The sequence below is a fragment of the Cynocephalus volans genome, chromosome 2 (assembly GCF_027409185.1).
Source record: "Cynocephalus volans isolate mCynVol1 chromosome 2, mCynVol1.pri, whole genome shotgun sequence".
NCBI classification, from domain to species: Eukaryota; Metazoa; Chordata; class Mammalia; order Dermoptera; family Cynocephalidae; genus Cynocephalus; species Cynocephalus volans.
Genome location: NC_084461.1, coordinates 159101453 through 159122034, shown reverse-complemented (window position 1 = coordinate 159122034; position 20582 = coordinate 159101453). Strand labels below are relative to the sequence as shown.

The 20582-nt window shown below is 51.1% G+C and overlaps 1 protein-coding gene across 1 annotated transcript in view; it reads left to right on the top strand.

Annotated features, from left to right (window-relative positions):
- Positions 1-328: 328 nt before the first annotated feature.
- Positions 329-20582, top strand: part of ADAMTS2 (ADAM metallopeptidase with thrombospondin type 1 motif 2) — a 213909-nt gene continuing 193655 nt past the window's right edge. The window contains exons 1-2 of the mRNA XM_063086488.1: positions 329-455; positions 1445-1839. Coding sequence (XP_062942558.1) covers positions 329-455; positions 1445-1839 — 522 coding nt within the window. The remainder of the gene's footprint in view (positions 456-1444; positions 1840-20582) is intronic.

The window sequence follows — 20582 nt, the reverse complement described above, 5'->3', positions numbered from 1 at the left end:
CGGCGGCGGCGCGAGGAGGGGAGCGGGAGGCGGCGGCGGCGGCCGCGCCAAGAAGCGCCGGGTCACCGCAGGCTGAGGCGCCCGCCGTCCCCGCCCTCCCTCTCGCTCGCCTTCTCCCTCCCTCCCGCCTTCCTCGCTCGCTCCTTCCCTCTCCCCGCCTTCCCTCTGCGCTCCCCTCCCTCTTCTCCGCGCCTCTCCTCCTCCGCCCCGCGCCCTGCGGTGCTGCAGCTGCGGGCGGCTCCAGCTGCCCCCAGATGTGGGCTGGGCGGCGCGCGGGGAAGTTTCGCGCCCGCTGCGAGTGCGGGGCTCCGGCTGCGGTCCGGCTACCATGGATCCGCCGGCGGGAGCCGCTCGCCGCCTACTCTGCCCCGTGCTGCTGCTGCTGCTGCTGCCGCCGCTCCTGCTGCCGCCGCCGCCCGCGAACGCCCTGCTCGGCGCAGCCGCCGACCCCCCGGGTAGGTGCGGCCCGGCCTCCAAGCTCCGAGACCCCGTTGGTCCGGCCCCGCCCCGCATGCCCCGCCGCCCACTCCCCAGGCGTCGTCCGGCTCCACTTGGGCAAACTCCGTGCGCCCTGCCCGGGGCCAAGTTGGCCAACTTCGGGGCCGGGTTGGTCGCACAGGGGCGCCCCGCGGCGCACCCAGGCGCCTCGGGCCGGGAGAGCCTCGGAGCACTCTCGGCTCCCGAAACGCAGAGCGGGGAGACTGAAGGCCAGGAAAGCCCGCGGCAGAGAGCGCAGAGCCAGCCCCAGCGCGTCCGGGGGAGCCAGGGCGAGGCGGCGCCGGGGCTCGCGTCCGGGGACGCGCGGGAGGAGCCGGGTGCTGAGCGCGCCGCGCTGGGCCTGAGGATTGGTCGGGGCGCCCAGGAGGGGATCCCGGAGATCGGAGGGACACTGCTCCACCCCCCCGTCCTTGGGCGCGCGGGGAGAGGGGACCGGCAGCGGGCTGACCGGGAGCTGGACACGGAGCGCAGGTCGCCGGTGCTCGGGGAAGCCGAGCCCTCGCCGCTCCGGAGGCCAGCGGTGAGGGCACTCGGGCGGCAGTGGCCGCCGAGGGGTCGAGGTGCAGGAGTAGGGGCCAACCAGGAATGGCTTCCGAGCAGTCCCACGTCCTACCAAGGATGGCAGGTTCAAGGGGCCGAGGGCGCTCTGACAGGGTCGTCCTGTGGGGAACTGCGAGGTGCCTGGAGCTCTAATATGGAACAGGGCAGAGCGCAAAGCGCTTGACTGGCAGGGTCCAGGGGGGTGGCTGGGCTCCGGAGTGGTGGCCCTGTTAACTCCCCTTCCCGGTTGCAAAAAAGCCGGGGAGGTGCAGGCTAGCTTCTGGGGGTTGCCTGGAAGAATGCTCCTACCATTCGCAGTGGGGCAGGGACTGGGGGATACGGTGCTCGGCGGAGGGGCTCTGGGGCTGCCGGGTCTCGGCCGGTCTAACGCCCCTTCCCGTTGCAGGCGGGGCCCCGGGGCACGGAGCTGGGCGCATCCTGGCGGTGCCGGTGCGCACTGACGCCCAGGGCCGCCTGGTGTCCCACGTGGTGTCGGCGGCGACTGCTGGGGCGGGGGTCCGAGCCCGAAGGGCCGCCCCGGTCCGGACCCCGGGCTTACCCGGAGGCAGCGAGGAGGACCCTGGCGGCCGCCTTTTCTACAATGTCACAGTCTTCGGCCGAGACCTGCACCTGCGGCTGCGGCCCAACGTCCGCCTCGTGGCGCCCGGGGCCACTGTGGAGTGGCAGGGTGAGACGGGCGCCACCCGCGTGGAGCCCCTGCTTGGGACCTGCCTTTACGTCGGTGACGTGGCCGGCCTAGCTGAAGCCTCCTCCGTAGCGCTCAGCAACTGCGATGGGCTGGTGAGTACGCACTTCTCTCCCTCCTTTCTGTCCACTGCCCTTACCTGGGCTTTGGAAACGGGTTACCTGGGACTTCCTTGGGAGGGCAAGGCCTGCGCTGAGGACCTTCTTTGCCCTCCCAGTGCTTGGGTAGAAACCTACAGGACACGGACTGAAGGGGCTGGCTGGAAGGCAAGTTATTTTGATTGGTCTGAGAAGGGGGTGATTTATGCAGGGGGAGGGCCAAGGTCTCCAAAGCACTTATCAAGTGGCAGAGCATGCATCGCCCTTCTGCCTGCCCTCCCGTGTCTACGTTTTGCATCCAGGTGTGGCCAATGTATACATGTGTATCTCTGTGAATGTGTGCATTTGCACATGTGCTTTGGAACGTTGGTGTGTACTTGTATCTTGGTGCCTGTGCACCTGTGTGAACATGTGAATGTGCCATTTGTCTCTTGTGCACATATGTATCTATGGGTTTCTGCTCCTACACGTATCAGAGTGTCTGTTGAGTGTGGGTCCCTGTGCTTTCAGCATGTGTGATGTGTGTGGTGGAAGTCAGTCTTCTTGTGTCTGTGTGTGCAGGTGATGCCAGCCCAGGGAGCAGGCAGCAGTTCTGAAATGCCCAGTTAGCCCCCCACATCTTGGCTGACAGGGAGCCACTGATTTTTATGTGCTTTCCTGTTGAACTCCAACTGGTTGAAAAGTCGGTTTTCTCCCTCTATTTTGAGCCAAGGGGAGCATTTGGAAATGAAGGCTTTTGTGCCCATGAGCTGCTTGATCTTTTGGGGGCAGCCTCTGAAGTACAGGAGAGAGGTATGTGTGTGAGGGGTCCCTTTTGGGACGTTCTGGGCCACCCAGTGTGACTGGAGCCCTAGGAAGTTCTGCTTATGTGGCCCAGAGGGACTGTACTCGGCACAAGGGCGCATTGGAGGAAGCCTGGATCAATGCTCAGGGAGGAGGCTGACATTGGCGGTGCTCTGTCCTGCTGCCCGGGGACCTGGCACACGGCAGAAGCCACTGCAGTTTTCTATTTTGGATTGGGTGTGCGGTGGGGCAGGCCGGCTGTGCTGGCCAGACATCTGAAGCCGCCCACCGTGGGTTCCGCTCTAATTGCTGCTCAGGGCACTCCTGCTCCCGAGTGGCTGCTCTCCCAGCTCTGCTGGCCCCTGAGCACACCCGTCCTCAGGCAGCTGGGGCTCGTCCTGCCATCTGCAGAGCCGGCAATTACACCAGAGCCCCACAACCGCTGGTATTCTTTTTATGGAGACACAGGAAATGTCACTTGTTGCTTTGGAAAATCACTGCCTTTGGCTGGATTTAGTTAGAACCCAGGCATATTGCAAACAACTGTAAATGTCGTTGGAGGAGTTGAGTTAAAATGGTACAGCCCTTTATATTCCCCGTTTTCTCTGGGGACATCCTGGGCCTCATTGGTATGTCTCATTTTATGTTGGAGGTGAATTTCCTAAGTGAAAGGAAGTCATTGCTGGGAACCAAGGGGGAGGTGAGGTGGGGGGTTAATGTGAATACAGTCTGTTGGTGGGCCAATTCCTGTGTACTAATTAATTCCTGATGGAGAGCATTTCGTAGAGGTTTTGTCACTGTATCATTCATTCATCTGTTTGGTGATTCATTTGTTCAGCTAGCACTTCTAATGTGTTTACCCTCTGTACTGATCAAATACATGGCAGGCCTAGTACCCACCCAGGGAATCACGTCCTCAGGATAGCTGATGGGCTGAGGGGCACCCTGGCCAGGATGTTGAGGGTATGCTCCTGGGGGCTCAGAATGTGTTGACAACTGGGAAAGATGCAGGTTGGCAATTGGTCAGGGGGAGGAGCATGTGAGGAACTCTGGTCCTCACAGGTGTGAATTGGCCTGAGCAGGACCAGAGTGCTGAGATGTCATATGACACATACATGGGCAAAGATACAAGACAGAGCTGGAGACAATATTAGAGTTGGAAGAGGGGCCTGGGCCTGCCTGAGTGGCCTTGAAGTTTGTCAGTGAATAATGGCCTGAGACAGTGGGACGGCATCATTATTCCTTTTCTTTTCTTTCTTTTTTTGGTGTATATGTCTATTCTGATTTTACACCATTAATTCCTTAACCCTTTAAATCCCTCTGTGCTTCCACGATAGGCCCACTTGCTAAGGATCTGGGACTTCCCACATGGCACCTCTGGTCCTCACAGCAATGCGTAGGGGAGATATCTCATCCCTGCTTTACGGGTGGAGCACTGGGGCCTGGGAAGTTGACTAACTGGCTCTAGGCCACATAGCCAGTGATGGTGGGAGTCTGGCCTGGTTCTGTCTAGCCCCTTCTTGCCATGGTACTCCCGAGTCTGGGTGGGTGGAGGATACTGAGATATCACAATAGGAGTAAATAATTCTTGTACACTCCCTCTCAATGGGCCTTATGTGAATAAATGCATCTAATCCACCCACAGCCCATGCCCTTAACCACTACACTACACAGAGCCCCTTCCTCTGCAGCTTCTGCTCTTTCTTGATAGGTAGCGAAATACACCAAAGCAGGTGTGTCAGGCTGTCGTGTGCATGCAGATCTCCAGGGATCTTGTTAGAATGCAAATTCAGATTCAGCATGTCTGGGGTGGGGCCCAAGGTTTTGCATTTCTAATAAGCTCCCAGGCTGATGTTGCTGGTCCTTGGACCACCCTTTAAGAAGCAAGACTCTGTAGTCCTATTTCTCCAAGAATGTTCTGCAAGACTGCACTACAAGTTGCTCTAAGCAAATGGGGTTCAGTGGATGAACCATTGTGGTAAACCCCGCAAGTGCATTCACTCTAGGAAATTCAAGGGGGTCTATCAGGATCTCTGAGAAGTTCTGTAATAAAGAAGTCTTTTGAACTCTGTGAACCAGCACTTCCCACAGACAGGACCACAGAACCCTTTCTTTGCAGAACATGTGGTACTAGCCTCCCAGGCAAATGTGTGGAGAGACCATGGAACAGAGTGAACATTCAGGGTTACAGCAGGCAGCCATGGACTCACCACTTACATTTAGACTCGTAGGTGAAACATGTCTGTTCCAAGAGCCACAGGCCCCTACCGGCCTATTGTTCTGCTCCTGGCCTGAGATACACATATGCTTATCTGCTTGCCTGGTCCTGAAGACATCTGAGTGTGTCTCTCCATTTTCAAGGAAGGCCAAAGTAACTTTGTTTACTATAGACAGCATTCTCCTAATCTATTTGTACAAGGGGACTCTTATGTCACTATATCAGTCATGATCTGTTCAGTTACAAGTGACAGAAAACTTGAGTTAAATTAGTTTAAACAGAAGGAGGAAGTTATCAGCTCACATAATGATAAGTCTTCAGGCATGGCTAGATCCAGGTGCTCCTGTCAAGACGCTTTCTGCCTCTTGCCTCCACCTTCTGTGTGTCGGCTTTGTTCTCAGATGTAGCCTCTCTGTGGTGACTCAAGGGGCCCTTGCAGTGCCAGGCTGATATCTTCTTCTGATAATTCTATCTGAGTTCTTTCTATCACTGTGGCTATGCTGGGTCAGATGCTCTCATGAGAGCCAGAAATATTGCCAGAAATTGGGAATCAGGTAGAGGTGCAGACTCAAGAAATGCCACATAAGGACATGCTTCATAAGACATGTGCACCTTATTTCCGGAGAGGCTGATAAATGTAGAGATACCGTCCTTTTATAGCTAGGATTAGACAGAAGTTGTTCATTATATTCACAGGGAGGGGTTAAAATTTGCCTTTTCAAATGCATGAGAAAAAAATGCTTACTGAAGTATTCTTGCATATCACATTGCTACAGAAGAGTCTTCTAATATCTCTTGGGCCACATGATAGGTGTGCTAATTTCACATCATTTTTGCGTGCTCGTTGAAAAACCGAGTAAAAAAGTTGTTGGCATAAAAAGTAACAACAATAAGTGATAATTTACTGTGTCCCTCCTCTGTGCCAGGGTCTCTGCTGAGCACCTTATGCCACATTGCCTTGTTTAATCCCCACAACACCCTGTGGAGCATGTCCTGATATCATTCCTATTCTACAGATGAATAAACCGAGGTGCCAAAACCGAGATAGCTTGCTTCAAGCTTCGCAGCCAGTATTTGATTGCATATCAGTCTGATTCTAAGGCCACGCTCACTACACTTTATTGGCTTTTTTTTTTTTTTATATATATATATATATATATGCCAACAGAAAGAATAAAAAAGAACTGCATTTCTTTAAAACATTCCCTATCATTCCTATTTTGACTCCTGGAGACCTTCTCAGTTGGGGGTGTTGACTGTCATCACTGTGAATGAGTGGGAGCTGGGGCCAGGCCTGGTGGCTGAGTGGCTGAGTGGCTCACTGACTATCAGTGACCTTCTCTGGGCTGCAGCTCCTTGCGAGTAGCCTGACTACTCATAGGTGAGCAGTGGCAACTCCAGTAGGATGGAAGGAACCCTGCCCTACCTCCTCCTTCCTACTCGATGCAGCCCTGGGGACCTCTCTGGCCTGGCATCTCTTGGTGGGCAGGGTGGAAGCCTCCACACGCTGGACAGTGGGAAAGGTCTGACCTCCAAAGCTTGGTCCAATCCTGGGGCCTGAGAGAAGAGATGTATCAAGACTGCATGACCCCATGAGGCAGATTCCCCCTTCTATGGCCAAGATTCAGAGAGGCCCCAGGTCTCATGGCAAGAAGGAAGCCAGGGGTGCTATCTCTTGAGCTGGGGAATCCCCAGCTAGGCTGCCATCCTGGCCAGGCATCTGCTCTGTCCAATCTTAATGGGCATTGAGTCACTAAAGGCCACAGAGAGAAGTCATAAACTGGCCTAAAAGACTGAGATGAGTTTCATTTTCCAATAGGGCTGCTGCCTTCAAGGCTACGTGCTGATCTCCCGCTAGCTCAGGTGCTAGAGTGGGGCAGGCAGGTATGGGTGGACTGTGGGATTGTAGGCTGGGGAGTGAGGGGGCCTGGGATTTGCAGCTGCTCCTCGTAGAGTCTTCCTTCCTGCCACCCTGCATTGGAACTGCCTGGAGAGCAATGAGAGAGTGTCAGGAACACCAAAGAAGGGATCAGGAATTTCCGGGTTCCTTAGGTGTTGGGGTCCTCAGGTCAGAGCACAAACACCTGCTTGGCTCCTGGTGTTAGCAATCCACACAGCCACCTTAGTGGTCTCAGCCTCCTCCACAGCTTATTACTTTCCTAAGATTCACTCAGTTTTAGTGACAGAAAACCAGCTCACATTGGATGAAACAAACAAGGGAAATTATGGACCCAGTTATCTGGGGATCCTGAGGCATGTGAGCTTCAGGCACGGCTGGATCCAGGGGCTCAGAACATGCTCTCTGTCTCTCAGCTCTGCCACTCTCTGTGTTCATTTCAAAATGGCCCCCACAGGTGGGGGCTGCCAGCAGCTCCAGGCCTAACTTGTCTTCTGAGGGGGCAATCCCTCCGAAATGGAAAGCACTCCTTTTTGCATGATACCCGCCAGAGTCCTGGGGAGGGATATGAATGGCCCTGCTTGGGTTACAGACCCATCTTTAAACCAGTCACTGTGATGTGGGCCTGGCACGAGTCTCTTGCCCACCTTTGATGCTGAGGGTAAGGGTCAGACCCCCAAACTCTGGAATGGAGAGGGGTCTGTCATACAAGCGAGGGGCAGGACGAGTGTATAGGGCAGATGAAAATGGTTCTGCCACTCTCCACTCAGGCCCAGGCCCCGTGTGCAGCTCACATCTCCTCCTGGGCTCCAGACTTGTTTGCCCAGCTGCCTCTAGGATTCCTCCCTGGGACAGCCTCGTACTCCTAAAGTGGAACATGGCTCTCCCCGTGCTCCTTCAGACCCCACCCTTCCCCTGGGCAGGAATCCCAGGATCCCCACACCCTGCCAGCCACCATCCTAGAGATCTGCAGACTTCATCCCAGGTTCCATCTCTCCACCACCTGCCTCCAAGCCCAGTCATTTGCTTCTGTGCTCCTCAGTTACTCCTAACTGTTCTCTCCCGAGCAGCCCTTTCTCTACACAGCAGCCAGAGTGATTTTTATAAACCACACATCAAATCATGTCAGTTCTTTGCTTAAGACCTTTTAGTGGCTCTTATTGGTCTTTTTAAAAAAATACAAACCCACTGGACTGGCCTGGCATTCAAACCCCCCACATCCCCCATGACCTGGTCCGGGGACCTCTGGCCTCATCTGTCACTGTGTCTCCCTTGTGCCTGCGCTCCAGCTACATTGAACTTTTAATTCCTCCAACACTGGCCACTCAGGGCCTTTGCACAGGCTATGCCTTTGCCTGGACCACTCTTATCCCCCCCCACTTATCTGCCTTACTCTGTAGGTCTCAGCCAAGTGGCACTTCATCCAGGAAGCCACTCTAGATATACATACGCCACGTTGCACTCATGCTTCTTGGTGATTTATAGCATGGGTGTCTCTGGCTACATCCTCAGGTTCCAGCTCCAGCCTGGGTGGAGTCCTACTGGGAGCTGTGAAATGACAGTGCCCGGGAAGTCGGGGCCAGAAGCTGGTCAGGGAAGTTTGTGGGACTTGCCCTGGAAACCCTGTGCCCCCAGCATCCAGGGCTGGCCCACCTTTCCTACCTGGTCTGCTCTACTGCCAACCCCAGGGTGTCTACATTCCATGGGGCAGGCCCCCTTGGAGAATGGCCAAAATTTCTGCCTCTTCCCACACGAAAGCACTTGTGCAAACATAAGGTTTTGAGGGGTTTTCCTGATTTCCCCCACTTGGGGTTCATGAAACCTGAGTTCAGATCCCCTGGTTTAAATCAAACTAAGTAAGAAAGGAAAGCCCCTTCCCCCATGCCTATGGGGAAGTGTTGGACAAACCATCTCCTCCCTCCCACTGAACTTCATTTTGTTCAGGCAGAAAGTGGCTATAGTCAGCCATTTCTAGGACCCTTCCAGGACAACTCCAAAGCTGGAGTTGCAAATTCAGGTGCCTTAGGGGCCAGGTGGAATCAGACACAAGTGAGAAGACAGGGAGAATGGGGACCCTGGCAAGCCCGTGCCCTATCTCCCTTGATAGATTGCACCCCCTTGGGAGCCTGGGTTCCTTGCTGCCAGACCCTCCCGTATTTCTTCAAAGAAGCTGCATTTCTGTGTCATTTTTCCGATTCTGTTGACATCGTGCAGGCAAACAAGTTCAGTGTGAAGACCCTGTGTGGGTCCTAGATCACCTGACAGGCAGATGTAGAAGTGTTAGGACTGGGCTGGCAGCAGGGTCGTTGGCTAGGCCTGAGATCCCTGCAGGGGCAACTCGGCAGGCAGGGGCTGTCCTGTCCTGGGGAACTTGATGAGAATTCAGCCTTTCTTCACCACAGCCACCCCCTTGGCCCCTTCTGCAGCATCTACAACTGCCACTTCTCTTCTCACCATCACTTCTCACTGGGGCTGTTTGGTGCGAGGGAAAGGGCTTCCCTAGGGGCTCTTCCTCCAATGGCGCTGGGGATTTCTGCTCAATGTGGCAGAGTATGGGCCCCCTGCTCGCCTTGTGCTGGCCCCTCAATGCCGTAGGGGCATCCATGATCCATAACCCAGACTCATCTGGCTTCGGCCAATGGCATCTGAGGACTCATGGGGTTGGGTAGGGGTAATTTATGGGTATCTCTCGAACCCCACTTGTGCAGTTTTTCCTCTCCTGTGCGACTGTGTTCCCTGAAGGACCAGTGGCTGTAACTGCTCCCACACCCCTCACACGCCCCCAGGGACAGCTTGGTGAAAAAGGGAAGGAGGCTATTTTCTGGAGACTCCATTGTAGCGCTGTCATTCTGGCTTTTTTTTTTTTTTTAATTGAGACAGATGGTTGTACCTATCTGTGGGTACAGTGTTGACTAGCAATACCTATGTGCAGTATGTGGTGCTAAATGTCATTCTGATTGGGCTGGCTTAGGTCATGGGACTTTTCCATAACTAGGCACCGTGGCCTAGCAGTACAATATGCTGATTGGCTCTGGCCCAAGTCACATGCTCAGCCCGTCGCCTGAAGTAGTAATGGCAGGAGCAAGGGCTGCTGGGAGGCAGACCACCAGTGTCTACCTCAGTGTCCACCCCTGGGAAGATGGAGCATTCCTGTCCCCCCGCTGCTTGGCCTGAGCTGAGGGTCCTGTATAGGAGACACTTCAGAAACCGCAGCAGCTGTGGCGCTGTCCCTCAGGAGGAGGTAGTCAGCCTTAGGAGGGGTTCTGAGGATCAGCATCTACACCATCTACCTCTGCTTGGGGCATCATACCCAGTCCCTGCACTATTTCTCTGAGCTAGCCATTGTCATTCCTGTTTTACAGGTGAGGATACTGAGGCTTGGGGAGTTACTCAGATCTGTGGGACTCTCTCCGTGTGGGGTGGTCTCTGTCCTTGGAAGCCTTGAGGGAGGGGCATAGTGGAGCCAGCCACCTGTCCAACATGCAGGCCACGGTCAGTCACTCCTTTCTGAGCCTGCGCTTAGGGAGCCCAGCTCTTCCTGGGCTTTCCTAGGTCAAGTTGCTGCCCCCACCCTGCACTTCATTGTGTGGCCATGTATGTGTTTCTGGCATTGGTTGCTGAGTGTAATGATGCTGCTCATTCAGGTGTTGGCAGGTTTCAGGTTCCTCCTTCTCAACAGCTAGCCCTGGCCGCCCTGTCCCCAGCACTTAGTGAGTGATGAGTGAGTGAGTAAAGGCCTCATTGGGAGTCACCTGTAGGTGGAGAAGGCCAGGATCACAAGTCCTGCATCTGGTGTGACCAGAGGAGTCAGCAGGGAACTCATCGGCCCTGAGCCCCAGGGACATGCCTCAGGACCCTAAGGTACATCCACTTAGCATCAAGGCTGGCTTTACTTCATGGTGGCCTGAGCTGTGGCTTAGGTTTCTCCCTTCTCTAAAGATCCATAGGGGCAAGTGCGAATGGGACCCCCTCCTGAGACCCTGGGTCTGTGTGGACAGGTGGACATGTCCTTTGTTACCTCTACCTCCCTCTCTGGCTTGGGCAGCCTTGGGGGTCCCTGTGTTGCTGCCAGAATACAGCAGGCTTCTGGCTGTATGTGAATGTGTGTGCATGTGTGTGTGCATGTTTGTGTGCTTATGCGTGGGGAGTGTGTGTGGAAGTGTGTGCATGTGTGTGTGCATGCATGTATTATCTGTAGGAGTGTGTATGCACATAAGTGTGCATGTGGACATGCACGTGTGCATGCATATCTATGAGTGTGTGCATATGAGTCTGTCTACATGTGACGTGCATCTGAGTGAGTGTGTGTGTGTATGTGTGAGCGTGGGTATGCATGTGCATGTGGGCATCTGTAGGGGTATACGTATGCACACTTGAGTGAGCATGTCCGTATGAATGTGTGTGTATGCATGTGTGTATTCTTGGCAGGGTTTCCTGTAGGGGAGGGGCCCAAGGTGGGGTGGAGGTACTGAGGGGAGGGGAAAACCACAGTCCCTCAAATCTTGGCTCCTTCCCACTGGTGAGTGCTCTGGAATGAGAGGACCCAGGTAGGAACCTTTCGCTCTGCTGCATATGTTTCATATTAAATGTCAGCTGTCCACCAAGTCTGCAGTGCTGCCATTAATATGGAGAAGTTATTATTGAGCCTGGAGCTGATTCCTTGGGCTCATCCATGAATTTCAGTTAGCCTGCATGTTGACCCCAGGGCCTGTGGAGTGGGGCACACAACTTTCGCACTGAGGCAAAGGAAGCCCTGGTGTCCAGAATCAAGGCCTGGGCACTGCCAAGAAGCTCTGTGATGCCCCCACCCCACCCTCGCATTTCAGTGGGTAACACCAGGAAGCAGTGAGCTTAGTGTGGGCTGGAAGCTGCTGTGGGTCATATGGTTTGCTTTGCCCCGCACAGCTGTGCAGCTGGACCAGGACCATCACGCTGTGAACCTCAGTTCCTTAGATTGCAAAAGGGGGATTTTGCCAACCCTCACCTCACTGGGCACTGGAAGAAGGGGTGCACGGTGAGCATTTAGCCCTGGGGTTTGGGAAACACTGGCTGTTTCTGCATTTCATTGGATCTGAGATGCCATCAATTACAGGACACACCATTACTTTATATACCACTGAGCAAGAGGAGACACTCCCATTTAAACTGCAACATGGAGCCTTATACACAGTCCCCTCTAGGTGTAGACGGCTGCTGCAGCCCCTTGCTGCTCTCATTGACCTCCTCACACCAACGAGTGGGTCATTTCGCCCACCTTGCTGTCGTTTTGCACATCTCACAGTGAGCAAATGTAGCCCGGTTTTGTGCAATTCTGCGTGTCTTCCTATCTTTGCTGAAGGATGGAGTGTAGTGGTCATTTCTCCAGGGATATGTATGTGCCTCACTGATCCCCAGCTATGCTCTGCTATCTCCATGCCTTTCTGTGGACACCATAACTTTTTGCCATCACAGTGTGATTTTTCAAAGACATTTTGAGTGGCAAGGGTCTCGACACACACACCTCAAGTGATGCGATGGCAGTGTGAAATGCCACAGCCAAGTCAGCACATGCCAGGCAGTGCAACCATCCTGTGGTGATAAAACTCACCAATTTCATCCTGAGTTCGCAGTTGGTAAATGTGAAAAACGTTTGTCTTAAGAGTCCGAAAATGTGGTTCGATGATGATGATAGTGATGATGATGATGGAACAAACAATTTCGAGGCCCTGTCTGACAGCCGGCATGCAAATGCCATGCTGGGGAGGCTGGTCAGTAGCAGAGGCTGGGCTGTTTGTGCTGGGGGGGACCAGTGTCCCCCCCTCTCCAGCCATATGAGCAGATTTTTCAAGGATTCCTCTTTGAACTTGAGTATTTCTTCCTTGTAAGCAGGGATTGGGACCACATGGAAAATAAGGTATATTTGTGTTTCATGCAAGGTTTATCTAAGGCTGAGGAGGGGCCAGTCTGATTGGGACAGAGCTTCTGGAGGTACGATAAAAAGCGGCTCAAGAGCTGTGAACATATTAGTATATATATATACGTATATGTGTGTGTGTATATATATATATATATTTTTTTTTTTTTTCTTTATGGGTTATTCCACATACCATCTCTGGCTGGTTGCAAATGAAACCTCAGGTTAAGCAGTCAAATTTCTATTTTTCTGTCAGTCTTTTCTTGTACTAGTACTAAACTGGGTTTATTACACGAGCTTGAATGCTCTGATATCTGGAATATTAGATACTTGGAAGCCATGCTGTCTTATACGGTAGTTAAAAGCCACGTGAGACCGTTGAGCCCTTGAAATGTGGCTGATCTGAATTGAGAGGTGTGCTAAGTATAAAACACAACCTGTACCATCTAACCCCAGTTAGGATGGCTAAAATCCAAAAGACTCTGAACGATAAATGCTGGCGAGGCTGCGGAGAAAAAGGAACTCTCATACATTGTTGGTGGGACTGCAAAATGGTGCAGCCTCTATGGAAAATGGTATGGAGGTTCCTTAAACAATTGCAAATAGATCTACCATACGACCCAGCCATCCCACTGTTGGGAATATACCCAGAGGAATGGAAATCATCAAGTCGAAGGTATACCTGTTCCCCAATGTTCATCGCAGCACTCTTTACAATAGCCAAGAGTTGGAACCAGCCCAAATGCCCATCATCAGATGAGTGGATACGGAAAATGTGGTACATCTACACAATGGAATACTACTCAGCTATAAAAACGAATGAAATACTGCCATTTGCAACAACATGGATGGACCTTGAGAGAATTATATTAAGTGAAACAAGTCAGGCACAGAAAGAGAAATACCACATGTTCTCACTTATTGGAGGGAGCTAAAAATTAATATATAAATTCACACACATACATACACACACACACACAAACCGGGGGGGGGGGGAAGAAGATATAACAACCACAATTATTTGAAGTTGATACAACAAGCAAACAGAAAGGACATTGTCGGGGGGGAGGGGGGGAGGGAGAAGGGAGGGAGGTTTTGGTGATGGGAAGCAATAATCAGCTACAATGTATATCGACAAAATAAAATTAAAAAAAAAATAAATAAAAAAAAAAAAAAAAAAAAAAACACAACCTGGATTTCAAAGACAGTGCAAAAAAAAAAAAAGATTGCAAAATATTTAATAGATAATTTTAAAGTTTTGATTATAGGTTGGAATGATAATATTTTGGATATATTGGGTTAAATAAAATATATTAATGAAATTAATTTCACCTGTGTCTTTTTATTATTATTTTTAAACGTAGTTACATATGAAGCTGGCATTATATTTCTTTTGGACGGTGCTGCTTGGGAACATCTGGCTGGATACTTTTCCCTTTGCTATTATTCTTTTGCAAAATTTTCTTGGCTGGTCACATCTGTTTATTCTTTCAAATGAATTTTAGAATTGTTTTGTCAGATTCAAAAATCTCTTGTGAATTTGACTGACAGTATATTAAACTTAGAAACTTAAAGGAGGAATTGACATAATTTACAGTTAAGAACATGGTATATTTTTTGATTTATTTAATTCTGCATTGATGTTAATTGGTAAAGTATTACATGTTTTTTATACAGGTCACCCACTTTTTAAAATATGGTGTTTCAAGGAATTTTTTTTTCTTTCTTCCTTTATGAATTATCAATGGTATACAGGAAGGCTCTTGATTTTTATATAATTATCTTTATCAAGTGGTTTGATTGTACTTGTTAATTCTAATAGATCTTTGTGGATTCCCTTGAGTTTTCTAGGTATACTGTTGTACTCTCTGTAAATGATGATAATTTTGGGTCCTCATTTCCAATCTGCATCTTCTAGAACCTTCAGGGTGATGTTAAGTAACAGCAGTGGCTACGTGCATCCTCCCCTGTGCCTGGCTTTAATGGGAACGCCCCTGGCATTTCTCTGCTTAATATAATGTTTGCTTGTGGATTAAGATGGATTTCATGTGATGGCAATATCCTCTGAATTCTAGTGTTCTAAGATCCCATTTTTATCAGCAACGGAGCTGAAATCTAGATAAAATGTCTTAACACCGTAGCCCCCCTCCACCCCCAAACACACACATACATGAAGCCAGAGGCAGTGCAGTTCTGGGGGCTTGTGTTTGCAGCCTCAGGGCTGCTGCCGACTCTCCTCACTTGCCCACTTTGCTGGCCCAGAAATGACACCCAGTCCCCATTTCCGGCTGTCAGAACGCACTCATGGGAAGCATGTGTGGGGCGTGGGCAGCTTTGAAAAAGGTGGAGATTGCCTCTCCCGGCCATGCAGGTGGCTTCTGGGGGAACTGGGTCCAGTTCTTGGAAAGCCCTTCAGGCCAAGGGAGAGGGGGCGATTTCCACCTTGATTTGCCGGGTTCTCTTCCACCCAGTGGTGTCTCCCTCCCTCTCTCCAGTTTCTCCGGAGAAAACCCCTTCAATCCTCCTTTTGTGACTTATACAAGACTTTGCCTTCCCCTCTGAGGTGTTGGTACTGGCCACTGTTACCTTTTATCCCATGTGCTTCTAGAAGTTATTTTTCCAGAGACACTTCCCTCCTTAGAAGAAATCTGTGGGCTGTCCTGCAGAGAATACAGTTGTTTTCCATTCCTGCCCACTGATAGGTATGGAATTTGGGGAGCTTTGAACAACATCTGTGCGTAGACCCCACCCTGAGAGATTCTCATCCATCAGATCTGGATGGGACCTGGAGTCTATAGTTCTCGAAAGCCACACAGAAGAGTCTTATGCACAGCAGGATGGGCGCCCACTGAAACGTGTGAGGACTCACAGAACTGGGTGGGACCTGGCTTCGCTTTTGCTGGCCTGTGACCCTCTGTTTCCCCAGTCACCACACCACATGCCTCACGGGGAGGGGGGCATGTGTCAGTGAGGGAGCAGAGGGGAGCAAGGGTGGCTGGCTTGAGTGAAGAGGAATGTCATGGGAGGATTGGAGTAGGAGGAAGTGATGGCCAGTCAGGACAGTCAGGCCTCCTGGAGGCCTGGGATCTGGGAAGCTGCCATTGGGGTGTTGGCTGCTGACCCTCTCTGCTCTTGGGTCCTCATCTGGAGATTTGGATCCCTGACAGAGAGAGGGCAGCCCCCTTGCATGGCTGTCCCAAAGGCCACCCACTGTGGTGAGGGGTCCTTACAGGAAGTAGACAGGAGAAGAGGGTGTGGACTTCCAGGACAGTATCTGGAACTCAGGGGACTTTGGGCACTGATCCTGCAGATCTGGTCAGGGAAGGCTGGTAGCAGGTGTGGACATCCTCCTTGGTGTTCCCCAGTGCCCCACAGCCAGGCCCCAGGCCCTGTGAAGCTCCCAGCCCCCTCCTATTATCCTCCCCTCTGTCCTTCCCTCCCTGCCCCTAGGTTAGCCACTGGCCACTGGTCTGAGCTCAGTAGCCCTGAGCTGAGGCCTGAGCCTTTGAGCAGCATGGGTCTGTCACGGCTGGGGTGTCTTGTCTGAGACCCTGCGATAGCATGATGTAATAAATACATATTTGTTCTTCATCCCTGGTTCCTGGCTCAGAGCTCCTAAAACCCTCATAATTTCCTGAGTGATAAGGGCGATAGGAGCATCTTTTATTGTAATATTTGGTCTTAGTCCCCAGGTTCCTGATGCAAGAGCTTCTGAGACCCTTGGAATCCCTGGAGTGATGAGTGTCTTTTTATGAGCTAATGAGATGACTGCTGGCTGGGGGCCCCTGGACAGCTTCTGGATGGGGTTGGTGCCGAGAAAGACTAAGGCATGACTAGAGGGTTGGAACTTTCAGCCCCACCCTCCCCAACCTCTGGGGAGGGGAGTAATAGAACATCCATAAACTCCCTCAGCTACAGTTCCACGAGCTTTCGGGGTGGTGAAGACAAGGAGGCACTGCTTGGGCACCCCCTTCCCATGCCTTCCATTTGGCTCTTCCTGAGTTGTATCCTTTACAATAAATCAGTAATAGTAAGGAAAGTGACTTCCTGAGTTCTCTGAACCCTGGGAGCAAGCTGTCAAATGTGGGGAGGGAGTCCTGGGAACTCCGTGATTTATGGCCACTTGGTCGCAAGTATGGGAGGCGAGGACTTGGGACTGGCGCCTGAAGTGGTGCAGTCTGTGGGACAGAGACCTTAAACTGTGAGGTCTGTGCTAACCCTGGGTAGTTAGCGTCAGGATTGAATTGAGTGTAGGACATCGAGCTGGTGTCTGGAGAGTTGGAGAATGGGTTGGTGTGAGGAAAAAAGCCACACATTGGTTGTCAGAAGTGCTGTGAGTGAAAACAGATCCGATAGCCCCGGCACACAGCCTGGGGGCTCTGGGAGAGAAGGCGGAGGTCCCAGGCCAGGGCCCAGCCCCAGCTGACAGACAGAAGGCCTGTGTTTCCAGAATAGCCTCGAAATACAGCTACAGAGACGATGCTCAAGGGTGGGGGTGGGGGTAGGGGTAGCTCCAGGTCCTGGCTCAGGGACCCCTCCCTCCCGCTTTCTCCCTCCCACTTCTTTCCCTTGCTTTCTCTGCCTTTCTTTCTCTCGCCCCGCCCCCTCCCCCCTTCAGCCCTCTCTTTGACCTCCCTTCTTTCCCAGAGTCCCTCATCAGTCAGGACTCCTGAAGGACCATTCTTGGGTTGGGGCCTGTGCCCACACCTCCCTATTCACACATCACCTCTGTGACATCACCCAGAAGCCCCCGCTGCCAACAGGCACACTCTGGGAACCAGCGAGGGGTCATCCCACTGTGCTGGGAGGAAATGAGGGCTTAGAGAGGGGGAGTGACCCACCCCAGGCCACACAGAGCCCAGAGCCTGGGCTCTTTCTGCTGCAACTGGAGCTCCAGATAAAACCCTCACCCTCCTCAGAGGCATGTGTGACCCCCCAGCACCCACACAAGAAAGGTTAATTGCTGCGGAGGGGTTTCCTCCTCCTCTCCTTGGCCTGCTGCTGAGTTCTTGGTGCATTTCCCAGCAAACAAGGTCAAGGCCTCACCCTTGCCCTGCCAGAGTAGTCCCCACTTCATACGGTGGCTTGGCCTTTGGGCACTGTCTTTCCTGTCAAGGTGCCCTGACCCTCAATGGCTGTATCCTCACTGGAGAGGTTGATCTGACTAGGCTGTTCTCTGCCCCAGCTGCCATTGAAGATTGTGCAGGTGGTGTCCTGTACAGGGGCACCTGGCAAGGGGTGAATGAGGCCAGGCTTTGCTTAGTATCTGGCAGTGGATGAATTGGAGGGTGGCCAATCCCAGAGGAGGGGAAAGGTGTGCCAGGTGTCTGCCCCCCTCATCAAGGTCACCAGAGTTGCTGCCTTCTTGTCTTTGAGGAGCTCCCGTGTCCTCAGGTCTTGCGCATAAGAACCAAAGCAAGGGGCAATTGCAGGGAGGCCGCTGGCCTTTGAGGGTGGCTCTGGCTGGGGCAGCATTAGCTGCAGTCACTTTGTGGCCTCTGGTGGCTGGCGTGGATGCCCCAGGACTGGGGTGGGCAGACCGTAGGCCAACTCTGTTTCCTTGTCAGCCTATCCTGATTGGCCGCTGGGATGCAGGGTCCTCACAGCCTTCCCCCAGCCAGCCTCCAGCTGCCACCTGGTTTCCTGTGGACCTGGCTTCCCGGGCCTGCAAGGAGGCCACTGGGGCTGGGCTGGCCTGGGACCCTCAGTCCTGGGTATAGCTTTTGGTTAATTATGTGGATGGCAGGGCAACCCTGTTATTGAAATTTGTGTTTCTTTGATGACTGGTGGTTGCTTTCCCCTTTCCTCCTCTGAAGCTGATTGGTCTTCCTTAGGGCTAGTTTTTAACCCTCTGTCACCTTGGGTGCATTTATATCTGCAGAGCCTCCCTGTTTATTCTGCCTTGCTGGCTTTATTTCTTCTGCCAGGCGCTGCCAGACCACTCCGCTGATTTCTTCTGTTCACTCAGGCTGTAAAATAATCAGTCTTTCAAAAAAATACTCCATTACATGGTTTTTTTTTTTCTTTCTGATTTGAGTTTTAAATATTTAACTCAAATTAATAGTTCAATTTAAATATTTAACTCTTAATTCAAGTTAAATATGTTTCCTGTACTGTATAAGGTGTTGGTTTTAAGTATTTGTTTTTTCTAAATTGCCACTCTGTTGTCTCGACACCATTCATTTATTAATTCACCTTTTCCTCATGACTTTGATTCCATCATCTATGAAGTTCATGCAGGTGATCTGGATTATTTCTGGCCTTTATGTTTTTCTTTTTGCACCAGTCCTAGGTGCTTTAATTACTGTTGCTTTAACAATCTGTTCTGATATCTGATAGGGCAAGTATCACCATCATGACTTTTAAAAAAATATTTTGGTTGTTTTTGTCCATTTCCTAAATGGACTTTGGGTTTCTTTTCTTACATTCTTAAACAATATCATAGGAGGATCTATATTTTGGTTGATATTGTATGCCTAAAATAGTTCCCAGTGTGCAGCAGGGCCTCAGCAATCTTTGCTGAACAGGTGAATGACATCTTCATATTTAATTTTCTCAGGGAAAAAAGAACATTGACTCAAATGTCCTAGATATCCCAGTAAGTTTATTACTAAAAGTTTTAGAATTTTATTGCCATTATAAATAGGATTTTTTTCCATTGTATTTTACAGCAAGTTATTATAGATATCTAGGAACACTTTTAATTTATAGTACAGTACATGGCCATTTACTCAGATTACCTGGGACCTGCTTGTTTCAGATTAATGATATTCTCAGAGTTCAGACATCTTCATTCCCAATGAGCAAACAGTTAGAAATGGCACATTAGTACAAATTACATATGCATTTGCAGAACTGCAGTTCTAAGCACTTGACGACACTTGTTGACCTGGCAACCCCAAGCGTCATCATTGCTGTCCTTGTGGCCCGCCCCCACCCCCTGCCTCTCATCTTTTGCTCCCATCTTCTCTTGTGTTTCAGCAAATCGGTCTTTTATTATCGTGGCATGAATGCGAAACCCACATAATCACAAAACATCCTTTTAAAATAAATCTCTTGCTTGGCTGTTTCCCATGTTTGCATTCTGAAATATACAAGCATCTATATTTATTTTGCATCTAGACCTTTCTATGAACTTCCTTATTATTTTTTTCCTTTTTTTGTGGATTTTTTTTAGGGGAATTTTCTAAGTATACAGTCATCTTTTGCAATTCACAATATTTTTGCCTCTTTTTCAATGTTTATTCATTTTATGTCTTATTATGTTGGTTGGAGTATAAAATCAAATTTTAGTAATTTTTTATGGAGCTACAACCATGTATTCGACTCATCTAGCCCACTGTGTAAGGGGGTCGAGAACCAGGGCCTGATTCTCTTTCTGTGAATGCTGGTGGTGGTAGACCCAAAGTGGACAAATTTTACCTAGGTAGACCTCCCATGTTCATTTACCCACGGTAATATGGCTTATCTTTCCCTGGCCTGTTGTATCAAGTAGAGCTTTGAACACTGGACACTCCTGTGCTGTGGTTTTGGGGGGGACGAGTGGCACTGAATGATCTCTCCTTTAGGTCAGGGAGCCTCTCTCAGCCCTGTGTGGCCTGTTAGATGTCCCCTGTAACCAGGGGGCAGTGTACCTGGGTGTGCACAGGATTGTTTGCAGGGCTGGCAGGAAATTGCTGCCTTTGAAAGACTGTCCTGAATTTCCTCTGGAGTTGTGGTTCAGTGAGACTCTTTCAAGAGAAGGCTGACAAGTAGATCCAGTTGTATAAGTGGAAACTGCATGAATTTGGACTTAGCAGCCCTGTTTGAGTCCCTGCCTTGCCCTTTACCAGTGAAATAATTTTCTGGATTTCAGTGTTCTCATTGTGCAGGGCGGGGTTTGCAAACCAGTGGGCCGTGTGCCCTGTCCACCCACAGATGAGTTTTGTTTGGCCTTCCCACTGTTTGAC